General features: G+C 39.0%; 1 protein-coding gene across 1 annotated transcript in view; it reads left to right on the top strand.

The window, feature by feature from the left end:
- Col28a1 (collagen type XXVIII alpha 1 chain) overlaps positions 1-24,006 on the top strand; it is a 196,699-nt gene that overhangs the window by 167,778 nt on the left and 4,915 nt on the right. Inside the window, exons 27-32 of the mRNA XM_008855208.2 lie at positions 5,103-5,171; positions 5,658-5,738; positions 5,826-5,861; positions 10,303-10,339; positions 12,445-12,993; positions 14,694-14,851. Coding sequence (XP_008853430.1) covers positions 5,103-5,171; positions 5,658-5,738; positions 5,826-5,861; positions 10,303-10,339; positions 12,445-12,993; positions 14,694-14,851 — 930 coding nt within the window. The remainder of the gene's footprint in view (positions 1-5,102; positions 5,172-5,657; positions 5,739-5,825; positions 5,862-10,302; positions 10,340-12,444; positions 12,994-14,693; positions 14,852-24,006) is intronic.

A 24,006-nucleotide genomic window follows, 5' to 3' on the forward strand; every position in this document is an offset into this window, starting at 1 on the left:
GGTTTTAGCAATAGTTAAATCCTCCCGAATTAAAAGAGCAGAAGTCATCTAAAAAAAAATTTATACTGCAACCTAGGGAGATGGCTCAGTGGCCAAAAGTGCTTGTCTTATAAGCATGAAGGCCTGAGTTTGATTCCTAGTTCTGGCAGGCAGAAACAGGAGGATCCCTGGGGCTCTCCGACCAGTCAGCCTAACCTAATTGTCAAGCATCAGGCCAGTGAGAGACTCTGATTCAAAAAAAAGGAAGCACTTGAGGAAAGATATTTCAGAATGACTTCTAGCTTCTATGTACACATGTATACACATGTACACATATGTACACACACATTCACACAGTCCACACCTAGGATGTTGTTGCAGTCTCTAGGTGTTTATTTGGCCCATGAGTTCTCAAATCCTGGGTAGTTGTGGATTCATATGCTGCTCCAGTGTGGGTAGATGGTGTCACTGTGCATTCATTTATTCTCTCACTCATCCATTCATTTTATATATCAATCTTTAACCTTTATTTTGAAATAATTTCACACTTTAAAAAGTTGTAAATACAGTATAAACACTCCCGTAGGCCCCTTACTGATAGTTGTTAAATGTTAACAACACCACATTTTTCAAATCCAAGCATGTGTGGGTATGTGTGTGTACATATTCATGCTATGTGTTCTGAAACACTGGATAGTATATTGTAGTTATGGCACTTTTACTCCTAAATAACTTCAGTATTTTTTTCTGCTACAAGCAGACACATTCTCTTATGTAACACAGTACAATGATAAGTATCAGAAAAATATCATTGATATCATGTGGTCTAACTTATAGACATCACAAAACTTTTTCAAGTATTCCATTAATTCTTTTTAATTTTTAAGGAGGAGTTTTTCATTCATTAGTGAAAAATTATTTATATACAATAGAATTTTCCTCAGTTCTATGTGTTGCAGCAAATGTGCAGAAAGCCCTTGCTGGTCTGGGTTAAGCATTGTCTCCAAGCAGTAGGCCAGCTCTAAATGTCTACTCCCACAATGTCTTGCTGTGGATTTCCTCTCTTTTCCAACTGCCATAAGCTATCACCTGTGCCCTAGAGATAATAACATTGGCTGCCCTTCCCTCAGTAGTTTAAGACATTTTTTCCAAAGGGTGTGTCATGCCTTTCCTGGGTGTTACAGTCCGAACATTTCTGCCTACTCCAAATTCCTACATTGACATCCTAACTCCCAAGGTGATGTTATTAGGAGGTGGGCCCTTTGGAAGGTGATTAAATCAAGAAGGCACAGCTCTTACAACGGGCTCCAGAGAACTGCCTTGTACCTTCTACCATGTGAGGACACCACAAAAAGACACCATCTGTAAACCAGAAACTGGGCCTCACTAGACATCCCCTGTCATGAACTAGGATTTCTCAGCCCCTAGAACTGTGAGAAACAGATTGCTGAGCTTACGAGCCAACTATTCTATAGTATTTTGTTATAGCAACTCAGGGAGAATAAGACATTAGGACTACTGCCTCCCTCCCAGGCCTGTATCACAAGGAACATCCTCTAGCCTCTCATCTGCCCCTCCTGCCAGCCTTTCTCTTGAACTCTGGTGAGGTCCCAGAGAGCAGCCTGAGGATGGGTGTGATTTGTCTTTGTGCCTAAAGGGTCCTGTCATCTCACACCAGCCTGCATTGGCCTTTAGGAATTTGTTACTAAATTACCAGCTTATATAACATCTGGCATCTCCACCAGGTAAGCATGTGCCCAGGTCTTTTCTCTTCTTGGGGATCCAATATTTTCTAAGTTGCTCCACAACTACAGCTCCATGACAGATTCAAGAAAAGTTGTGACTTTATAGATTAGTTAGCATTTTTAGAAATGAGAGAAGAATTTATTTTTTGTTTTCCTATACTTTTCACGGGAGTCAGATGTCTCTTTTACATTTTTAAAGCATCTATAGTTTTTTTTCTTCCTATTATTTACTGAAAAAAGCATTTAGAAAAAAGAGCTATTGTTTCCCTGACTTGTTAGTCATGAAAACAATTAAAAAATTGAGAATTATTCTTAGAAATCTTACTAGAAAATAAACATCTGAAAGGTTAAAGCTATTCCATTTTTAGCAGACCATATTTAAAAGCAGGATGTAATGATTTAAGTTAAGTTTGAAATGTGAATTTAATTATATTTTCCATCCTTTTCTGATCTATACAGAAATAATTGTTTACCATTTTCCTGAGACATAGACAGAAGGAAGGAAATCTGATTGAATAGCATTCACCTCTGCCCACCTAAGGCATGGGCTTACTTAGCCAGGCAGTCTATTCTGAAAGTTATAGGAAATCCTCAGGTATTCTGAATGGTAACTGATGCTTACAAAGGGAAAAAAACCCTTTGTGATAAGGAACCCAGATGCCTGATATAGCTACTGCATTGACAGTTATATAGAAAATGTTTACATTATAGGCAATGCAAAATAGGTTCCCCAGCATCTGACTGCCCTTATATGATAATTGGTTCCTCTGAGATTTCCCCCTTAGGATATGGCTTTTCACTTTATAGGGAAATTGTGTCACTTTAAGACAGTTAATCATAAACTTTTATTGAACACCTTTTATATAACTTTTATAATAACTTCTGTAGAGATCTGAAATATTGTCCAAGAAACAACCATTCTGTATAACTGTTAGAAAGATAAGGAGCTCCTTCTGGGTCCCTCTGCCTAAGTGTAGACTTCCTAGCAATGACTCCCCCTTGCACCAGAGTCTCACATTGCTTTTTGTACTCTTTTGGGGCAGGGACAGAGCCAATCATTGGTTTCCTCTTAATGTCCCCCATGAACTTTTAGTTTTCACTGTAACTGGACAGGAGGCCTCCTGGATCTCTCATCCCAGGTACCAGTGGTCTAAGACATCTCAGCATCCCCAAGCTACCTCTCTTACCAAGTATTCCCTTAATAAAAATGTCCTCATTCACATCCACAAAAACTGAGGAGCAGACCAAAGTGTTCTTTCCTGAGACATCTTTTTAAAGACTATACATTTAAATTTTTTCTTTTTAAAAATATTATTTTTTCATTTTATGTGTGTGAGTGTATTGCCTGCATGCATGTGTGCCTGTGTTATGCAATACCCTCAGAAGCCAGAAGAGGATGTCAAATTCCCCTGGAACTGGAGTTATGAGTAGTTGTTAGCCACTATGTGGGTACTGGGAATTGAACCCAGGTCCTCTGTAAGAGTAGCCAGTGCTCTTAACAGCTGAGCCATCTCTCCAGCCCCATAATACTTTTTTCTTCTTTTTTAATTAGAGCAAAGCGTAGTGGAATTTCAGGCAAATGTCTAAGGTATTTCATACTACTCTGTGGATTGGCCATGGTGTATAATTAACAGACCCTCCCAACTGCTAGACAAGGCTGAGATCCACTCCTACCGGAGTCGATTTTCCAGTGAGTGAAAGGAGGTTGGTCTGTGTCCTGTCTACAGTTCCTACCTACTCATCACCATAATGCCTATGTTAAAAGTACCATCTCTGGAAAGAGATTTTTTTCACTTCTACTGGAGTGTTCAGCTTGGACTCTAAGGATTGGTTTAATGTTTAGGGCATATTTAACTGGCATCAGTTTCATGCAGGTTTCTGGGCTTTTCAATATCCTAGCCACATTTCATAGCCAGAAAACATTACTCATATTTGATTGTAAACTGAATAAACAGGCTCATTAACTCCTACCTGTCCCCTTTGACCAGCTACCAATAGAGTGAACACATTTTCCCCAGGAGTGAGTCTTCTTAGGTGGGCTCTGGAGTTTACAGTACTGTATTGGTATTTCTGCCTGATGGGCTCACTATGGCACAGCATTGCACTTGGCTCAAGGATACCAAGGTGAAAAGGTATTCAGGGAATAGTTTTCAAAGTCTGATCACTGTAAGGAATTTGCTTTATATCCTCTGGTGTTGAATTTAGGAGTCAAGAATATAATTCTATACTTATAGTTCATTTATGCACAACATCAGAGGATAAAAAGAACTACTGGAGTTCAGTTGCACCAATTTGCTGTGAGACTTTGACTTGTGATCATATGGATATTTTACCACTATTTCTACCCATGATTCTCATTAAGATAGTCTGAGGCTGGGCTGGAATATTGGAATTGTGTGAGCTGGTGATTCTGCTGGGGTTGGTTAGGATACTTTTGAGAATATGACAGAAGGGAAATGGAACAGTTCTGGGAATTCAGGGTCTTTGAAGTCTTTTCCACAGACTCATCACTGACTGATCCAGAGTTAAGTGGATTTAGTATAGAATTCTAGGAGCATAATTACTGTAACTTTGTATATTGACTACTGATTTCTTCTATTTCTTATTCTATATTACAAAATTTTTTGTCCATTTATGGATTTAGCAGGCAAGTGATGTGGTGGTGGGAAAAAAACAAGTTCTGTATGCTGCTATAAATGATAAGAGATGGAACTAACAAGTTATAGTGAATTATATAAACAGTTCCTTAGCCTTAATTGGAGGGAAATACTGTTTTATTTTCTTTCTCCCCATTATTATTTTTAAAAACATTTTATTTATTTTATTTTTTTTATTTTATGTGTATGAATGTATTGCTTACATGTATGTTAAATGCACTTGTGTTGTGCAATGCCATCAGAGGTCAGAAGAGGGCTTCGGATTCCCCTGAAACTTTATTTATGGATGGTTGTTAGCCATCATGTAGATGCTGGGAATAGAACTCAGGTCGTCTGCAAGAGCAGCCAGTGCTCTTAACCACTGAACCATCTCTTCAGTCCCATTTCTCCCCATTATTAATGTATGCTTTTAACATATTAATAATAAATGAATATATGAGGGTAAATTAAAGTAAAAGATATTTGTGAATTGGTTATTATGTTCATAGTTTGAGATTCACCAAGGTAAGGGTACTTAAACCTTGGAAACTCTAGCAAACCACAGAGCCTATACATCTCTTTCTGTATCTGTATCTATATTTCTAATTATATGATCTACATCATCTCTCAAAATTTAGATCATGTTGTAATGCAATTTGGAAGCTGTGAGTTTCTAACTCCTTCAATATTCTGAGTCATCCTGATAAATTAATAAGAACACCCTTTCTTGTATCTCACATAGGGGGAACAAGGACCTCAAGGTTTTCCAGGGCCAAAGGGTATGATGGGCCATGGTCTCCCAGGTCAGAAGGTAAGTATTTCAGGATCTTAGAGGAATGCTTAGGCTCAAGGTCTCAGTTGCTTAGAGGTAACTTTGGCAGAGCTCTCATATGCCTTGCTTCTCCTTACCATACACAGAAACCCATCCACAATGGAGCCTTCACAACTGGCTTTTCTACCTCCAAATGTATTCACTTTATAACATCTCCTTTCCTTCATTCTTCGAAGGGAGCCAATAAAGGAATCAATCCTTACAACACACATGTAGGAGATGTTGGCTACCTCAGGAATCTGATTCATTATACAATAACTGAGTTTTCTGAAGACAGTGAAATTAGAGGGTATCTCTAAACCTCTTAAGTATAAACGATTTTGTTTCCTGTTGTGTGCTTATGTCAACAAGAACTCCAGCCCAAGTCTTTGAGGGGTTTCTAGTTGCAAACCAACTAAGTTGTAATTTCTCCTATTTGGCTTTAATATTCGCATTTTAAGTTTCTCTTTTTACCATAATACATAGGGAGAGCATGGAGAACGTGGTGATATGGGAAAGAAAGGTGAAAAGGGGGAAACTGGAGAGCCCGGGTCTCCAGGAAAACAGGCAAGAAGTGCTTTTAAAACCTCACTCTGACTTTATACTCTCCACTGGGTCCAGCCCATATTTACTTACTCTTCTTCCACTAAGTAGGGGTTACAAGGACCAAAAGGAGACCTAGGACTTACAGTGAGTATCTGTTCTAGAGGGTAATTGAGGGGTCTGTGCCTGCAAAATTATTGTATTCATGCTTTAGCTCTAGAATTATGAATTCTTTGGATGCTGGGTTGTTCTTTTTAAATGATGGTACCTGCTGCCCCACCAGTGCTGACTTGGGTACATGAGGTAATTGAGTCTGAATGAGAAGAGAAATGACACCAGGCAGCTTTACATAGCTGCATGTGGAGGTGTGGAATTGTTCCCTTCTGCCCTCTGGTAGAAATGATCGTGCTGCTGTTATTGGCAATAAGGAAGTGATCTTTGGCCAAATGACCTTTTGCTTTATGTGGCTTTTCTCACTTCAGGATGGGGCTCTTTTTCCTGAACTAGTTCCTTCCTTAAGGAAGTATTCTGAGAATAGTCACCACAAAACTGGAACTGTGTTTACCTATTCAACAAAGATTTATGAAATTTCTACAAAGGCTTTCCTACACTATTAAAAACAAAACCATGATTTTAAATTTTCTAATGGGAGGGAAAGTTCTAGAATTTTCACAGCAAACTCAAGCTCCTTTCTGAGTTGAAGGTGCTTCATTCCCTCTAGATTTTTTTTCCCTTTTATGGTATTTCCTTCCATCATCATTTGGGATGCTGATCTTATGTACTGTGCCAGGAAGGTCCAGGTGTGAGAGGGAGAGAGTTCAAATGGTCATGACAAGAGCTGAAATCCAGCATATGACAAGAACTGCACGTGTGTCTGGCCTCTTTCTGTTGTTTTCTGCCACCGATCAGATCCCCAAAGATATCTACAGTGAATTAAGCAGCCATGGATGCAGCAGTTAACCACTCAGAGTTGTAAGGGAGAGCACATATGTGAATGATGGACGGAACATTCCCCATCCTCATAGCTTGATGCCTGCCTTGCTATCCCAACATGGGGGCCAAGACTGTCTTCCTTCCTTCATTTGCCCATGTAGTCATTCATCTCACCAACATTCCCTGGGTATTTACTATGGCCAGGCTCATAGATATGTGCTATGGAAAATAGGAGACTATGTTCTTGAATTCAGGAGAAAGAGGCAAAAGGTTTTCACCCAACATGTGATAAATATTTTTGATAAAAGAATTGTGTGTGTGTGTGTGTGTGTGTGTGTGTGTGTGTGTGGTGTGTGTTGGGGAGAGTCCAGAGCAGACAAAAGAATGTGTGGTAATATTTGGAGCAAGAGGTTGCTGAGGTTGCTCAGCAGTAAGAACACTGGCTGTTCTTACAGAAGACCTGGGTTTGAATCCCAGCACCCACATGGCAACTAACAACTGTCCATAATTCCAGTTCCACGGGATCCAACAGCCTCTTCTGTCCTCTGCAGGCAGTGCACGACACGGTGTACTTACATATATGCAAGCAATACATGCATACACATAAAATAAAAATAATAAATAAACGAAACTATTCATTCTTTGACAGCTTCATACCCATTTATAGTGTATTTTAATAATTTCTCTCATCCCTCCTACCTATTCTGGCAAAATCCTTTTTCTTCCTAAGGAGTTCCTCTTCCAACTTTCATGGTGTGTGTGTGTGTGTGTGTGTGTGTGTGTGTGTGTCATTGAATTGATTAGGGTTGCTTCCATGAGCATCGATGGGAGGCTATTTACTGGAGCACGGGCTACTTTTCGGTGGGTCTACCACTGACAAAAATGATCCCTGCATCCACTAATTGCTGATAGTCCTTCAGGAGGGAGTGAGGTCACATGTGCCCCTGCCCACTCCACAATAAATCTCCGGCAGGTCTTGTGCAGGTAACCACAGCTGCAGTGAGTTCATGAGTGCAATGGTTCTGTTTTGCCCAGGGGACGCCTTTTGTGGGCACACCACCTTATCCTCAACTCTTGCATTTTTGCCACCCTCTCTTCTGTGATATTCCCTGAGGAAGTGATATAGATGTCCTGTTTAGGGCTGAGCACTCCACTATCACTATTGTTAGCACTTTGACCAGTTATGAGCCTCTGCATTAGCCATAAATGCTATAAAAAAAACCTCAGTTCCTCCACTTGGCCTTTTAGTGTAGCATTTCCCAGTGTTTGCCCTCTGTCATCTCTTCCCCATCTTCAAACTCTCACGGAGAGATAGCTGTTAAAGGCAAGAGGATGTACAGTGTGAAAGACTAATTGAATAACACAGTAAATCATATGGTAAGTAAAAAGATATTGCTTTGCTATATAGAAAAAATAAACTAAAATTGATGGTGGTTTATAAAAGGCTGAAAGAGGGCTGGTGAGATGGATCAGCAGCTAATGATGCTTTCTGACTGACAACACAAGCTTGATAACCTGAGTTCAATCCTCGGAAATCATATAAAGGTGGAAGGTGAGAACCAACTGCACATAGTTGTCCTCTGACCTCCCCATGTGCACTGTGGCATGAATGCGCCCTCCCCCCATCATACATACATATGAATAATAATAATCAATAATTTAAAAAATTTAAGTCTGAAAGTTCTTGTTTTTGTGTCTAGGGAAACCAATTCTGTGGTCCCTGTTTAAATAGTCATTTGTACAACAGCGTTTCTTAAATCTGCCTACAGTTTGGACCACTGTTCTGATACCAGAACTTACATATCACTGCAAACTGAGCATCTCTGGCTAGATGGCCCAGGGATGCAACAGACTAACCAGGGCCCAGTCACCTTAATGAACCCTACCTGGCCTTCTTCCATGCCTCCATAGCTCAGAGGCTCCACCATCATTTGCCACCTCAAACTCCTTTCCCCAATTCTTTCTTTCAGTTGTTCATTGCTCTGTAGACCAGGCTGGCCTTGGTCTCACACAGATTAAAGGCATGTGCCACCACATTCAGCTCATTGACTCCCTTTATTCACCAAATAGCATACGATTATGTAGTAATAATAACCAGTATTGTGTCCAAAACAAAACAGCTTTTCTTCTATATGACTTTGGGAGGTATTAGTTCACATAAGTTTTCTGGTCAAAGGACCTTAAAAATGACCATGACTCTGATCAAGCTTTTCAGAATCATTAATGATGTGAAAAACAAATTATGATATAATTTTAGGTGAAAAAATAGAATAACAAAACGACTTAGAGTTTTTTTTTACATATGAAAAATTAAACATAAAACTGTATGTGGTGGTGAACGCCTATAATCCCGGCACTGAGGCTGAAGCAGAACTGTCTTGAGTTCCAGGCTATTATAGCTACATGGTGAGACTCTGTCTCAAATAAACCAAAATCAAACATAAATGCTTACATTTCTCCTTTCTAAATATACTTAACATAAACATATACCTCTTACCTTTCACTATTCTAGTTTCAGAATTATTAAATACTTTTCCATATATTAAATATGTGGAATTAAATATATAGAAAAGAAAAATATGACAAGTTCTGAAGAAGAAAGATGGCTACTGACTCAGTCTTACATTATTTAATTAGCGTAACTCTGCATCATATTGAAAGTTCTTTTCAAATACTCAATAGAAAGCATTCATTGTATTTTTGTTCAGTTTGCAATGAAAATATTGTTAGATTAAAATAACCTTAACAGTTTTGATACATGCTGCTGCTAAGCCAGACCCCACCCCAATTCTGTCATTAAAGATTTGTTCTTTAGACCTTCTCTCTGCTCTGTTAAGTTTTATCTTCTTAGATTGGGTCCACTGCCCTTTCCTGTAGAGATCTAAGCTTCTGTTAATCATCATTTTCAGCCCTGTGTCTTTAACCAACACAGACTCTGGCCTTCTGTCCTATCTAGTCAGTGTAAACATGCTACACAGGATGGGACATTGGTAGACTGACTCCAGGAGCCCACTCATCTTGGGCATGTCTGATGGAGCAGACAGACAACAGGCCAAGAAAAGGGCATGTATAAACACAAAGACATTTCATCAGGATCCAAAGACAATAAATACCAGGGAGCGGAGGAGGGGACTTCAAAAATTGAGGATTTGCATTTAGACAGCATGCTGAGAGCTAAGGCAAGAGCAGAGGCCTAAAGAGGATTCTCTGCTCCTCTTTTTCTGTTCCAAATCTCCATTTTCAAAGTTCCCTCCTCAGTTTCCTGCTATTTATTGGCATTACAATGCTGTAGGTAGTCTTTGGTGGGGATAGATCGTGCTGAGGGTCTGTGCACATTCATCCCAAATAACCTGCACCATCACCCAGAGACCAGAAACTGTTAGTCATCTAATAGTCCAGGTCACACAGCTGTGTGTGCTGGAATTACAATCAGGGATCCCAAAGTCTGAGCTATTAAGTTTCACTCTGCTGCCTCATTTCCGTTATGACACATTGTATCCAACTTTCAACTTTTGTGCTATTTAATTAATTTTCTCCAATGGAAGGATTAAATCAAATGGTCCAATGCTGATTATAAGACACATTTCTTGTAATTATAGAAAAAAATACTGTAGTCATAAATTTAATGTTAATACATTTTCCTTTTTCCTCCCAGAAAGAAGAAATTATCAAACTTATTATTGAAATATGTGGTAAGATTTAATTGTAAGAAAATGAAATATTCTTTAACAATATCAGCCCCACTATGTGCTAGATTGGTGAGCTGTGTTCACTCAGAAGATGTGTACTATACAGTTGGTGGGGAAATGTGATGCTCATCTGAAAAGTTAGTTGGAAACCGAGAGGAAGCAGTGAGAGGCTGCAGGACCCAGATGCAAGAAAACACATCGTTTTCTCTGGCTGTCTGGGGAGTGTGAGGCACCAGAGTGTGGGCAGCTGGGCCTTTGTAAGCACTGTCCTCATTTGTAGTCAGTGACTTACCTGAGCTTGGGAAGAAAATTACCACTAAGGAAATTTAACTGTAAGAGCCCAACTGGTACCTAGAGTCTAGCTGATGATTATAATGCGTTTGTCCTTAAGCCAGGAAGTGTTTCCAAATTGAATTTTGAGCATGAGTTTTACAGCTGCAATCCATCTCATGGGCGAGAAGGAGGACATTAAGGGGTTCGTCTTGTTTCACAACTATATCTAAATTTTCCCACGTCTGGACACTTTAGACTATTTTAAAATAGAGTTCCTAGAGAGAGGAAGAAGAGATTAGCCAAAGGTAGAATTAATGGGATAATGATGTGAGAGACTTTCTGTATTGAAAGTGAAGGGAGGCAGGAGTATTATGTGTCTCCAGGGAATGCCACAACTACTTTGTCTCCTAAAAGGTGTCTGGGCATAAGAACCAACTCAAGACCTTTTCTAGTGAAAGGACAATTTAGACATGGCTTCCAGGGGACTCTAGCTCTGAGTAGTTGTTTATTGACTGATAGTCTCTGGAATCGTTCTCGTCAAAAGGTTCATATATAGATGGATTACTGCCCTCTTTGATAGCATCAAAGCCCTAATGATCCTCCTTGTGGGTGGTCAGGGCCATAGCCTACAAAAACTATTTTGTGTGCCATCTAAAGCCCTAATTTTTCCCTCAATTAAACGTTTTCATCTCATTGCTTCATCCATTGGGTATGCCAGTGAGCAAATTTCCAGTTTCATTTAAAGATATGGGTGAGAGCTAAAATACAAATTTTTAGATGTAGATTTATACAAACGGTGGAGGGGCTGGAGAGATGGCTCAGTGGTTATTTTCATCTCATTGCTTCATCCATTGGGCATGCCAGTGAGCAAATTTCCAGTTTCATTTAAAGATATGGGTGAGATGTAGATTTATACAAACGGTGGAGGGGCTGGAGAGATGGCTCAGTGGTTAAGAGCACTGGCTGTTCTTGCAGAAGACCTGGGTTTGAATTCCAGGACCCATATGGTGGCTAACAACTGTTCAGAACTCCAGTATTTCTTACCTGCTATACTGTGACTCTACCCTCTTATTGTGTGACACTAGGGGAAATGTGAACAAAGGTATGTTCACTGCCAATAGGAAACTGATGACAGACAAAAGCAATGATACCACTGGAATCCAACTTATGAAGCAAAGAGTTTATTGGGGTTACATACAGAAGTATAGGGAGGAGTTACTTATAGGAGCAGAAGTGACTCAAAGACAGCTGCATCCCAAAAGCCCACACATGCTTGGGTGCTGACTCACAAATGCTGCAGCCTCAAAGCTCTGTGCGTGTCTTGCAGGCAGCTCAGCAGGTCAGAGAGTCTCCTCTCTTCAGCAGTTCTTATTGCTCCTATAACCTCCGGAGGGAGGAGCCTTGTGAATCTGGTAAATTTCAGGTCCTTCTTGAGACTTCTGAGTTATTTCCCAAGTCTTAATGAAATTCCTTTCAGAACTTCCCTCTGAGTTGGAATGCTTCAATTTGGAGGAAAGTGCTACATAAAACCACTCATATATATATATATGTGTGTGTGTGTGTGTGTATATATATATATATATGTGTGTGGTTTTTTGTGTTTTTTTATACCCCAATCTATATAGAGACAGAGACAGAGAGACAGAGAGACAGAGAGAGAGAGTCAGGTATGGAATTCAGAAAGAGACAGTTATCAGCAGTTTCTACCAAACAGGAAAGGAAGCTCATAGTTGAAGTTGTTGGTTCATCCTCATCGTCTTCCCCTCTCCTCTGGATTCAGTGCTAATGCATGATGGTTTGGTTTTCATTCTTCCATGTACAATCTCATCTTTTAGGATGTGGGCCCAAATGCAAAGAAACTCCACTGGAGTTGGTTTTTGTGATTGACAGTTCAGAAAGTGTGGGACCAGAGAACTTTGAGATCATCCAAAATTTTGTGAAGACTCTGGCTGACCGGGTGGCACTGGACCTTGCTACGGCTCGCATAGGCATAATCAACTACAGCCACAAAGTGGAGAAGGTGGCTAGCCTGAAGCAGTTCTCCAGCAAGGATGACTTCAAGTTAGTGGTAGACAACATGCAGTATCTGGGAGAAGGCACCTACACAGCTACTGCCCTTCAAGCAGCCAATGACATGTTCAAGGAGGCAAGGCCAGGTGTGAAGAAGGTGGCCTTGGTGATCACCGATGGACAGACAGATTCTCGGGATAAAAAGAAACTGGTAGACGTGGTGAAGGATGCCAATGATTCCAAAGTGGAGATCTTTGTGATTGGGGTAGTGAAGAGAGATGACCCCAACTTTGAAATGTTCCACAAAGAAATGAATCTCATTGCTACTGACCCAGAGCACGTTTATCAATTTGATGACTTCTTTACCCTACAAGGTAAGGCTGTCTGCCCCAGGAGAAAAGAATTTATGTTATTTTTACCAGCACCATACCACTAGGCTATCCTGACAAAAAAATAGAAATCAGGAGGTTAAAGAGGCTTATGCCAACATTAAATTGTAACTCATACAGTACAGAAGGTTAAATAATAGGGTTCATGACACTGAGTTTGGAAGGCACAGTTCTGTCTTTGTTTATGTGTAGTAAGTGCTGAGTTGACTGTAGCATTATTTAACTGGAATATTTATGGCCAGTGGACAGAAATGAAGAGAAAGCATGGGACCTGGGATATGGTTACTATTAGTTAATGTTTAGAAGGTTGCCTAACTAGAATAATGGACAGAGAAAGTCAAAAGAAAAAGCAGAAAACAACCCTAGAATCAAAATAAAATAAAGAATATTTGATGATAAAGTCTATTGGTCCAAAGTGATGAGAAGCACAAGCAACTAGGATTAGAGGTCATGTTTCTGGTCTTATGTTGGCAGTTTATCTTAAAGAATGGCCTTTTGGATATAGCTCACACTAAGACTAATCTTGTGAGAATGCCTGTGCTAACTGTATCCTTTCTTATTAACTGATACTTACATGGGGCAGTCTAATAAACTGACTTGTCTCTATTTCAGTTATGGTCAGTATCCTTTACAAAAGTAAATATATTCTAATTCTTTGGAAACTGATGATTCATTTTGGCAGGGCCCAGACATGGCAAGCCTGTGAAATCAAAGTTATGCCTCATATGGCTGTAGGCTTCAGTTTCTCATCTATCTTCTTCTACCCACCTCGGAATGAGGCCTTATATGGCACAGAAACTCACTACCTTAGGCCGTGTATTCAGGTACCAGAACCACCAGACCTAGGGTAACTTGCCATACTCAGAAAGCTTTAGTTTTCTATTTCTTTCCCTCTCCAGAGAATTCCACTCCATATTCTCACTGTTGAGGTGGATAATAGGTGTGTTCATATGATGTTTTCAGTCTAACTGGGCCATTTAAGTGTTAAAATGGCCAGATGTATTACACATTTGAGAAAAAGGTTCTGTTTTTATAATTGAAGAGCTTTATCATCCTATCTGGCAGAGTTTATAATTTGTTGAAACAATGAGGAATATATTTTTGGACTAACTGGCCTTTATTAGCCCTAAAACAAAAAATGATTGCCTAGTTACTTAATGTAAGGAGGCTAGCCCTTTCCATAGACTAACTCAGCTAACTGGCCCTTGGATAACAAGCATTTAAGTTACTTTTTCCTCTTGTGCCATTGTGTATTATTAAATAAAGTGATTTTGGGGCTGGAGAGATGGCTCAGCAGTTAAGAACACTGACTGTTCTTGCAAAAGACCCGGGTTTGAATCCCAGCACCCACATGGCAGCTAACAACTGTCCATAACTCCAGTTCCAGGGTATCTGACAGCCTCTTCTGTCCTCCGTGGGCATTGCATGACACAGGTGCACTCACCTACATGCAGGCAATATACACATACACATAAAAATAATAAATAAAATATTAAAAAATAAAGTGATTGTTAGGTAATCTTTTACAGATAGCATAAAAATGCTTTCTACATTAGTTCACTTAGTGGTTGATTTCAGATAATGGGAAAGTGATTTTTTTTAAGGAAAGTGCCGGTCTCTTAAATAGGTATTAAGTAAAGGTTTGCTGCTTCCATTACTTCCATTTTCTGTTTCTCTTTCAAAAGATACTCTGAAGCAAAAGTTGTCTAAAAAAATTTGTGAGGATTTTGATTCCTATCTCATTCAAGTATTTGGATCATCATCCCTCCAGCCTGAATTTGGGATGCAGGGGCAAGAGCTCAGTACACCCACTCCAGAACCTATGAATGAAATTTCTGAGTCGGTAAGTGACTGCTTACTTTTTGTGCTTAGGTGGTGTAATCTATTTGTTTTATATTGGAGACATTGTCCCTGCCCTGCCTGATCAGAATCATCTGGGCTATGTGTCTTTTTAGGTCCTTGGCTCCAAGTCTTATGATCTTAAGCCTAGATTTCCTTTTCTGAAATAGCTCTGGGACTTATAAACATGAATAAAGGATTTAAAACATTTTTCCGTATTTGATAATAATTTATTAAAAGTTGAAAACAATATAATTTGGTAACCATGTGCACTAGAATGGATTAATACTACATTATTTGAATTGACCTTCTTAATATGCTTTACATATTTGCTCCTACCAGGCTACGACTGTCACTCATTCATTAAATGGTGCATTTGTTCCCTCTCAGTTTTTTTCCAATGTTTGTGTGCGACTGAGTGCCAACCTCCTGCACTATATACCATGCTCATGTCCATTAAGCTTCCTACTTCTGTGCATAGAATGGGGGTGGGGGGGACTACATGCACACAGTGCAAGTTGGGTGCTTTGTGTTGGGGCTTCCCAGTGAGGATAACTGCCTCCTGAATGATATAGACAAATGTTACTGTCTTTCTCTTCTTGGAACTGACTTAAACCAGTAAGATTACAGGTGAAAACTGGGGAGCCTTCCCTAGTTACCAGTGAGGAAACACTTCAGTCTTCCTCACCAAGTTACAGCTAAAGTCAGTGTAGACCCATTTCTGTTATTCATATGTGCATCCTTTAGGGAGCAGGTACACAGCTATGCTACTGTTCTTTAATTTCAGTGAAGCCTTTGCACTGTCCTTTTGTGAAAACTTCATTAATGCCAGTCATCACGAGCAGGTGCAACAATATTCTAGCACCGTGATTCAGCTAATTGTCTGGATAGGATAGGATCCCAAGAGACATCAGGATCAGGAGTTAGACCTAGGCTTATTGAGGAATCAGGCCTAGGATGCCATCCCTAAGAGCACAGACTGCAGAACTCACATTCAGAAAGGGCAGAAAGCTCTCTGGAATATGTCAATATATTGAAATACTGGCTCAAATTGAATATTTCCATTAGGGTAACAGATTGTCCCTGGATTGTTTTGAAATCAACATGAACATTTATACCACCAGATATTTACCAGAGGTAGAACATCTCCCCCCACTTATGTAAAGCATCATATACTGAATACCTTTGACTGATAGGTTATAGAATTTCCATTTTAATTATTCAACTCTGTCTTTGAAGTGTAAAAGTAGTCAGAAAATACTTAAATGAATAAATATAACTGTGATGTAATAAAACTTATTTAGCAAAGCATGGGGGTTTGGATCAGTAGCAGAGTATGTTTTCAATCTTTAGCAACCAAACAATACAAAATCTAACTTATTTACAATAGCAGATGGAGACTAAGATTTAGCCCACAAGGTTTCCCTCACCCTGGTCTACACAGAGCATTTTAAAGTAAATTATAAACAATAACGTACAGCCAAGGGTGTCCTTTTGACATTGTGGCATGACACTGTTGCCATCTACAAAAATCCACTCTTGAGAACCACACAATTGCATTACAAAACAAACAAACAAACAAAAAACCCTTATAATGTTTTAAGTAAGCTTACAGTTTTGTGTTGGGTCATGTACATAACTGTCCTTGGCCTCATGTGGCCCACCCTCTAAACACAGACTACCTCTTGGTGTAACTTATCTCTTAGTCTTCCAAACGATACATGTGATCAAATTCCCAAGAGATGAATGTTTTCTAAAGTCTTCCTTAAAAAGAGCAAGCTCGAATTTCATCCAGGAAGCAGTTTACTCTTCTAAGACCTTGTAAGCACTGAATCACAGTTTGTTTATATAAACACTAATGATTCCCAGTAGCATATGTTGGTAATTTACTGCTATATCATGTGTTAGTTCTTACACCCATACTTTTTTATAAAGCTAGAAAAGAACCAGGATGCACTGACACATTAAGAGTGGTAAGAGAACTATGGATAAAGCAAAATAAATGGTACAATTAATTTGAGGGAGAGAAGTGGGAAGTGTCTTAGTCTGCTCGAGCTAAGGGTAAAAATACCTTAAACTGGTATTAAGTCCTTAAACCGGACTGGCTTAAAGAACAAACATTTATTTTTCACTGTTCTTCAGACTGGGGGCTCTGAATCTGGTGTTTGTTGAAGACTCACTTTAGGGCTTATAAACAGACACTTTCTTGATATGTTCTCATGTGGCTGAGAGATAGCTCATCTCAGAAGAGTACTGATCTTGTTCACTATGGATACCCCATACCCCAATTACCTTCCAAAGCCCCCACCTTTGAATACCATTGCATTGGGAACTCAAGTTTTAATATGGGAATTTTGGATGGATACAAAACTTAGTTCATAAAAGAAGGAGGTCATATTGATCTAGTAATGCATAATTACTAAGAATTTCTCAATGAAAGAGTAGAGGGAAAGGTATTTTTACCACAGAGAGCATGAGAGAAGTGTGTCTGGATGGGGGATTCCAAAATTCACGTACAACATTTTAATAGAAGGGAAAACATTCAGTCTAGTAGTAATGTAAAGTGTGTATGTGTCAGAATGGTGAAATTTAAAGCTGGACCAGTATTTTGAAAAAATTGTAGATGGCTTAGGATGTCCAACTAAGGAGCTTGAGCTTCAGCCATAGACTATGCAGCCAGGAGGTAGCAGAGGAATTTGTAAAGCCAAGGTTATGTGGTCATGATTGGGTCACAGAAAGAATAACTCTGGTTATGATGTAAAAGAGAGAAGGAGGGAAGGATGAAGAGTCTGGAAGCTGGGGTGTGACACATAATAGTCCTTGTGAGAGACTATGAGGTTCCAAATAAACTAAGGCAAGGGTAGTAGGAAAAAAAGTGAGGCGTATAGTAGAAAGCCTTTTTCTAGGTAGAGTTAGAAGGATTTAGTGATTGAATGAGTTGGAGGCTTGCAAGGGGGGTGAGCTGGTATGACCACTGGGATTCTAGCTTGGGTGTCAGCCAGACTGAGACACCATATACTGCAACCAAGTCTGTAGGAGGCAGGTAGGTTTGTTTTAAAAAGAAAAATAATGAGTTTGTTTGTACCAGCTTACATGCCTGAGGGGCATTGGGGAAGTTATGACATGAGGAACAGTAAGAACACATGCTTCTGGTATGGTTGGCAACACTGAGAGACAAGTAACTAACAGATTAAGCTCTCCAGGAGCAGGGAGGGAAGGTATGAGACTATATACAAAATAGCATGGATTTTAGAAATGCCACATGGAAGGGAACTTGGTAACTGCTAGATGTCTCCAGGGGGCCTTTGAGAATAGTGGGAGCTTGCAGTGAACTTGAACATCTTAGAAAGCCCTTCTTGTGTGAATAGATTTTCTTACTCTGGCTGTCTTTGCAGAAGAATTTTTAAACAGTTTCTTAATAAATATTTAGTCTGAGCAGACAAAGATGCATTCACATTTAAACCTTTAGAAATCTCAGTGATTTAAAGATTGATGTGCATGCACATAAATATAAATGTTTTTATGTACACATAGTCATAACATTTTTATTTCTGGACATGTGTATCTGTCTTTAATGAGCATAACTACAATATCCAAGCATCCAAAATAAAGTTACTCTGTCAGAGTTTCTAGGTTCTCAGATTGTTCCTGAGTTTATTACAGGCAATGTTGCAAAGTAGATAAAATGTCTTTAGAAGTTTCTCTTTCGTTGTGTCTTATTCCTTTCTCTGTTTTCCCCTTTATCACTTCTTTAAGATACCCAGTTCTGTCCTTCTTCCTATTCTTTCTATAAAATTTTTTCTTAAAGAAAAGTATATTAATTATTTATACTTTAGTGTGAAATCTAATAAATTGGTAGAGTGTACCTCAAGGAAAGTCTAATCTTTTAAGCCTTATATCTAACTATGGAAGTGGCCTCGATCCTGCTTTAAATGTACTCTATCTGAGAACAGGAAATATGGAAAGCAGGAGGCTCTCCTGGTTCCACTAAGCCCCTAGCTCACAAGCCTCTGCTCTTTGTCTTGTAGCCCATCTAGAGAAGCTATGGGTATCATTCTTCTCTGTCCCTCCCCTGAGGACAATTTTTGCTTTCTTCTAGAATTTATTACATTTCATATTATTAATAATTATGTATGCATATGCCTTAACTTGCCTAATGCATTAAAACCATTTGAGGATATAATCTATATCTAATTAAGTTTTGTGCCCTGTGTATGACTTAAAATTGTGCTTCATTTTGTACCCATTCAATCCGTGCTTATAGATCAAAAGGTGCTATATCCATTATTGGGCTAAATCAAACATATGAAGATTTTCTTCAGCGAAAGATACTAATTATACTGTTATAGAAATGTTATATACATAAAACTCCTTGTATTTGATAGAATTAATAATGTTAACACTTCATACTTCTTTTTCCTTTCTGATTTGGCCAGTTGGGTTGAGATTTCCATGATGTAAATGAGAGCCAGACAGTGAGCATCTTAATTTTCTCTGTGATGTTACTTTTCATTATTCTAAATGAATTAATAAATAATGTCAGTGTATGAACATTTATTCATTTGAGCTAGTTTCTTATAAAATCTTTTATATATTTTTCTTCTTGAAGAAGTAGAAACGAAACCTTATATACTCGTTCAAAAAACTTCTTTGTATCATAAAAAATTTGTCCCTGACTGCATGTAACTTAGATAACTGGCAGCCAGACTTCTTTCCTGTAGGAAGGAGGCTGTGGGGTTCCTGTGTACAACAGTTTCACAGCAACCCGATGACTGGCATAGCCCAGCTAGTGTGGGATGAGCTCCTGGGACAGCTCTGCTACTACCTGGAGATGTGGTGGAGGAAAAGGTGGAGGCAGAGTTTCCTTCTTCTTTACATCATCGTGATGTCTTCAATGCCAGTTTTCAGTCTATAATGTAGATTCCTCATTGCCATGAAGAAAGTGTATCTTCTGCCTCAGTTTGCATTGTAGAAAATCAGCATAGGGCTGTGCTTCTGTACCCTCTCTGTCACTCTCTGTTAACTGAGTACTCCCATCTCTAGTTCCCTCTGAGTGCTCACTCATTCCCACCCCATTTTAAGGTCTGTCTGAGAAAAGCCATTTCTTTTTTAAAAAAAAAAATTTTATTTTTATTTTATGTGTATGAGTGTATTGCCTGCATTTATGTGAGTACACCCATGTCATGCAATGCTGCGGAGGTCAGAAGAGGGCTTCGGATTGTTTTGGAACTGCGGTTAAGCACGGTTAGTAGCTGCCATGTGAGTGCTCAGAATGGAACCTGGGTCCTCTGCAAGAGTAGTCTGTGCTCTTGACCGCCGAGTCATCTCTCCAGCCCCGCAAAGACATTTCTTAACCAGGCCCCACTGGGAATTTTTGTTTGCTTAGGTTTTTTGAAATGGGAACTTGTTCTGTCTTCTGGGCTAAATTAGAATCCACTATGTAGCCTAGGCTGGCCTCAAACTCAGGGAAATCTTCCTGATTCAGCCTTCTGTGTGCTGGAATTATGGGTTTGAGATACCATGCCTGGCTTCCAATGGAAAGTTTTTAAAGAATTTGATGCCTGAGCAGGTTCACTTTTGCTGTTGGGATTGAATGTATCCCTTCATGCCAGAATCTGATCCTGGACTCTGTCCTCAGCTCTGGTGTGGCACCTTTTAGTCCTCCACCTGTGTTCTTCAATCTGCTTCCTTTTGCTTGGTCCAAGATCAGGACTTGACTCCTCTCTTATACCATTCCCACAAGAGTCTTTCCTGAGTTTGAGTAAATAGACTTCAGATTTACCCATTTGAAAAATATCCCCAGTGCTCTCAATACACACATCCCGTTTGCTAATATCCTATTTCTTTCTGTCTGTTTAAAAGTTATTCCTTAGGCTAGTCTGTGCTGTCTCTGACTTTCTCCTTTGCTTTTTGGCTTTTTATTGTCTTTCTCTTTCCCTCTCCTCCATCCCTCCTTTCTTCCTTCCCTCTCTACTCTCCTGTCTCTACTTCACTCCCTTTTGCCCTCCTTTCCTTTTTCCCTTCCTCTCCACTTTTCCTCCTTCACTCCCCTCTGGCTCACTCTTTCATATCCTGCCCTCCTTCCATTTCACTGTATCCTTCTTCAAATTCACAGGGAATCTGTGAAGCTAGGTTACAGACTCCAATATGCCGCCACAGAAAGTCCACCAAGGACCTGCTAATTGTCATCCTTTTACTTGATTTCTCGTTTGTAGCACTGCAGCCACTCCTGAAACTGCTTTCCACCTCTCCTCTGGTCTTCTTCCTCAAACACCATCAGGTTTCTCCTTCTCTGCCTACTTCTTAAATATTAAGCTCTTTATGTTTTTTTTCTGAGATCTATCCTAAACTGCTTCTCATCGTCTACATTCTCATTGTGAGTTTCAGTGACACACATTTTAGCAATGTCGGACCTGTCACCCAATTCGGACCTTCCTCTTGGACCTCACATTCACTCTTCTGATGTACTTTATTCTGGGTATTCCGTAGGCATTTGTTCTTTTGCCTCTAAATTCTCTCTAAATAGCCACTGTTTTCTCCTCCAAATTCCCCTTCTCTGGTACAGACAGTCCCACCAACCAGCCAGTCATCTCACAAGAAACCTAGCATGAGTCCACAGTATGATTCTCATTTTGGCTTCCACACTCACTGGTACTGTCTTCTCTACAATGTTCTTGGCATCTCTCCGTCCATCACACCAACCTCTTTTCTCATCCACTTCCTTGGGTAAGGAACTTCTTGCCTATATTAATAATATCATCATCTAGTATGCTATATCTCAACTCTTGCTTAAATGCTTTCTTTCTAGTTTATTAATTATCTATTGATACTGTATCTATTGATACATCAAGCTATTTCACTTACACATAATTCACTATGGCTGAATTATCTTAGAAACCTATTTATAATACAAGAGTATATGTTAATTTGATACTAAGCCTCTGTGACAGTAGAATAGGAAAAATAATATAAATGTTTGAGCGCATCTGTATTTTTTGAATGTTTTATGCAAGCAAAGTTTTGTTGACTGTATAATCCTCTTATACTATTAATAAAGTAGCCTATTCAAAAGCCATAATCAGTACCACTGATAACTTCAAAAGACATGGAATAGAGTCTAGCATCATTTGATTTCTCCAATGTTGGGAAAATTAAGTTGATGTCCTGAAAACAGATCTAATGATCCATAAATGGCAGTGGATAAGTGATATATACAGATATGGTTACATTGGTCAATACTATATTTGTTTATAAACTAAAATTAATAGTCACTGTGGTAAGAAATTCAAGTAATTCTGATTATTAGATTGGCTATGTGAAGTTGCTGGATAAACATAGGATACTGCTAACAATGACTTACTACCCTTGGAACATAAGTTCTTTTTATCTTAAAAAATACGAAACAATGCAACTAAACATATTGCAAACTAATCTAGAAGAAACAGCTCAGACATGGAAGTCAGGAAACCTAGTTTGTGTTCTCAGTGCTGAAGATACTTTATTTCCTCAGCTCCAAAGCCTGTATTTTTCCCAGGTTATTGTTCCTGATATTGAGATGCAGCTATTTAATATGTGTTATTTTCTTTTTAAAAAGATTAATGTTGCCTGGACTGTAGTAGGAGGGTTAGTTTTGAGATAGTGGGGCAGAATGAAGAGGAAGAAGAAATGCCAGGTTATGGTGGGAAATAGTGGCTATAATGCGTGGAGATGGCAGATTGTGTCGCAGTTTGTAGGTCAGCAGGAGAACTTTTTACCTGTCAAGCTGAAATTCACCTATTTTTTTCAGTCATAATTGCTAGAAAATGATAATTAGGAAAGATAGTCCTAGTGAATGTGCAAGTTTGTAAAATACATTTGAAGACGATGTTGTCTGAAAAGCGTTAAATAGATGTGTTTAACCCAGCAATTAGCCATGAGGTTTAAAATAAAGTTCAAAAAATGTCACCGTAACTGGATCTAGCAATGCAGGCTTATAATCCTAGCTTCTTGGGAAGCTGAATTGGAGCGTCACAGGTTCAGGGCTTGTGTTGAATGACTTCAAGGCTAGTGTGGGCAACTTAATGAGACTCTGTCTTGAAATAAAAAGAAAAAAGAAGGAGTGTAGATATTATTCAGTGGTAGAATGTTTGCCAAGCATGTGCAGGGCTGGGTTCAACCTCCCCCCCACACACACAAAGTCATTGTAGTTGTATATGCTCTATATTTAAAATAGTGTTGTCAGTATTTTCCCAGTGAAATATGTACAGTGATGATACTATGTATTCAGTAAAAAAATCATCATGTAGCATAGAAAATGAAACCTAGAGGGTTTTTTTTTTTTTTTTTTTTTTTCCTGTGCCTTGAATCCAGGGCCTCAAACATACTGAGCAAACATTCCACTAATTTAGCTATATTCCCAGCCTGAATTTTTTTGTTATTAAAAAATATGTGTGACTAGAGAGATGTCTCAGCCATTAAGAGCACTGGCTGCTCTTGCAGAGGGCCCAGGTTCAGTTATCAGCACCCACATTGTGACTAACAGCCATCTGTAACTTAAGTTCCAGGGGATATACTTATACACATCAAATAATAAAAAAAAATACTTTAAAATGCATATAGGAGAAAATAAGAGTAGGAAAAATATATCAACAATAATTATCTAAGAGGTAGAATTACTTCTGATTTCTGTTTTGTTCTTTTTGCCTGTCCATATTTTCAGTGAACATGTTTGCTTTTGTAAGAAGGAAGAAAAATATAAAAATTGCCAACTACAACAGTTACACATTTGTTTAATTGTCTGAAACTTTATTGAGGCAGAAGATTGATGAAATTATTTTCATTTATAAAGGAAAGTTAATTGTTTATTCTGGAATGTGGTATAATGTTACAGTTGTGAAAATTCCCAAATGGTTATGTGATTTAGAAAGAAAACAAGCTTTTCTAAATTTAGAAAAGAGGAACTTATAAGGCCCTAGTACTTCAGCTGGGTAAAGATTCGAAGGCAGTTAATTCCTTTGAGAAAACCATGCTGTTTAGAGCGAAGGGGCATCCTCATCTAGAGACCTTCTGTCTGAAGTGAAGACTAAAGACTGTCTGTCTCAAAGAGACCCTCTGTCTGAAGTGTAGGCTGATGCCAGTCTTTTATTTTTCATATACTGTTACTTAAAATAGCATACGGGC

This window comes from Nannospalax galili, unplaced genomic scaffold, assembly GCF_000622305.1.
Source record: "Nannospalax galili isolate Female #2095 unplaced genomic scaffold, S.galili_v1.0 scaffold187, whole genome shotgun sequence".
In the NCBI taxonomy this organism is placed as follows: Eukaryota; Metazoa; Chordata; class Mammalia; order Rodentia; family Spalacidae; genus Nannospalax; species Nannospalax galili.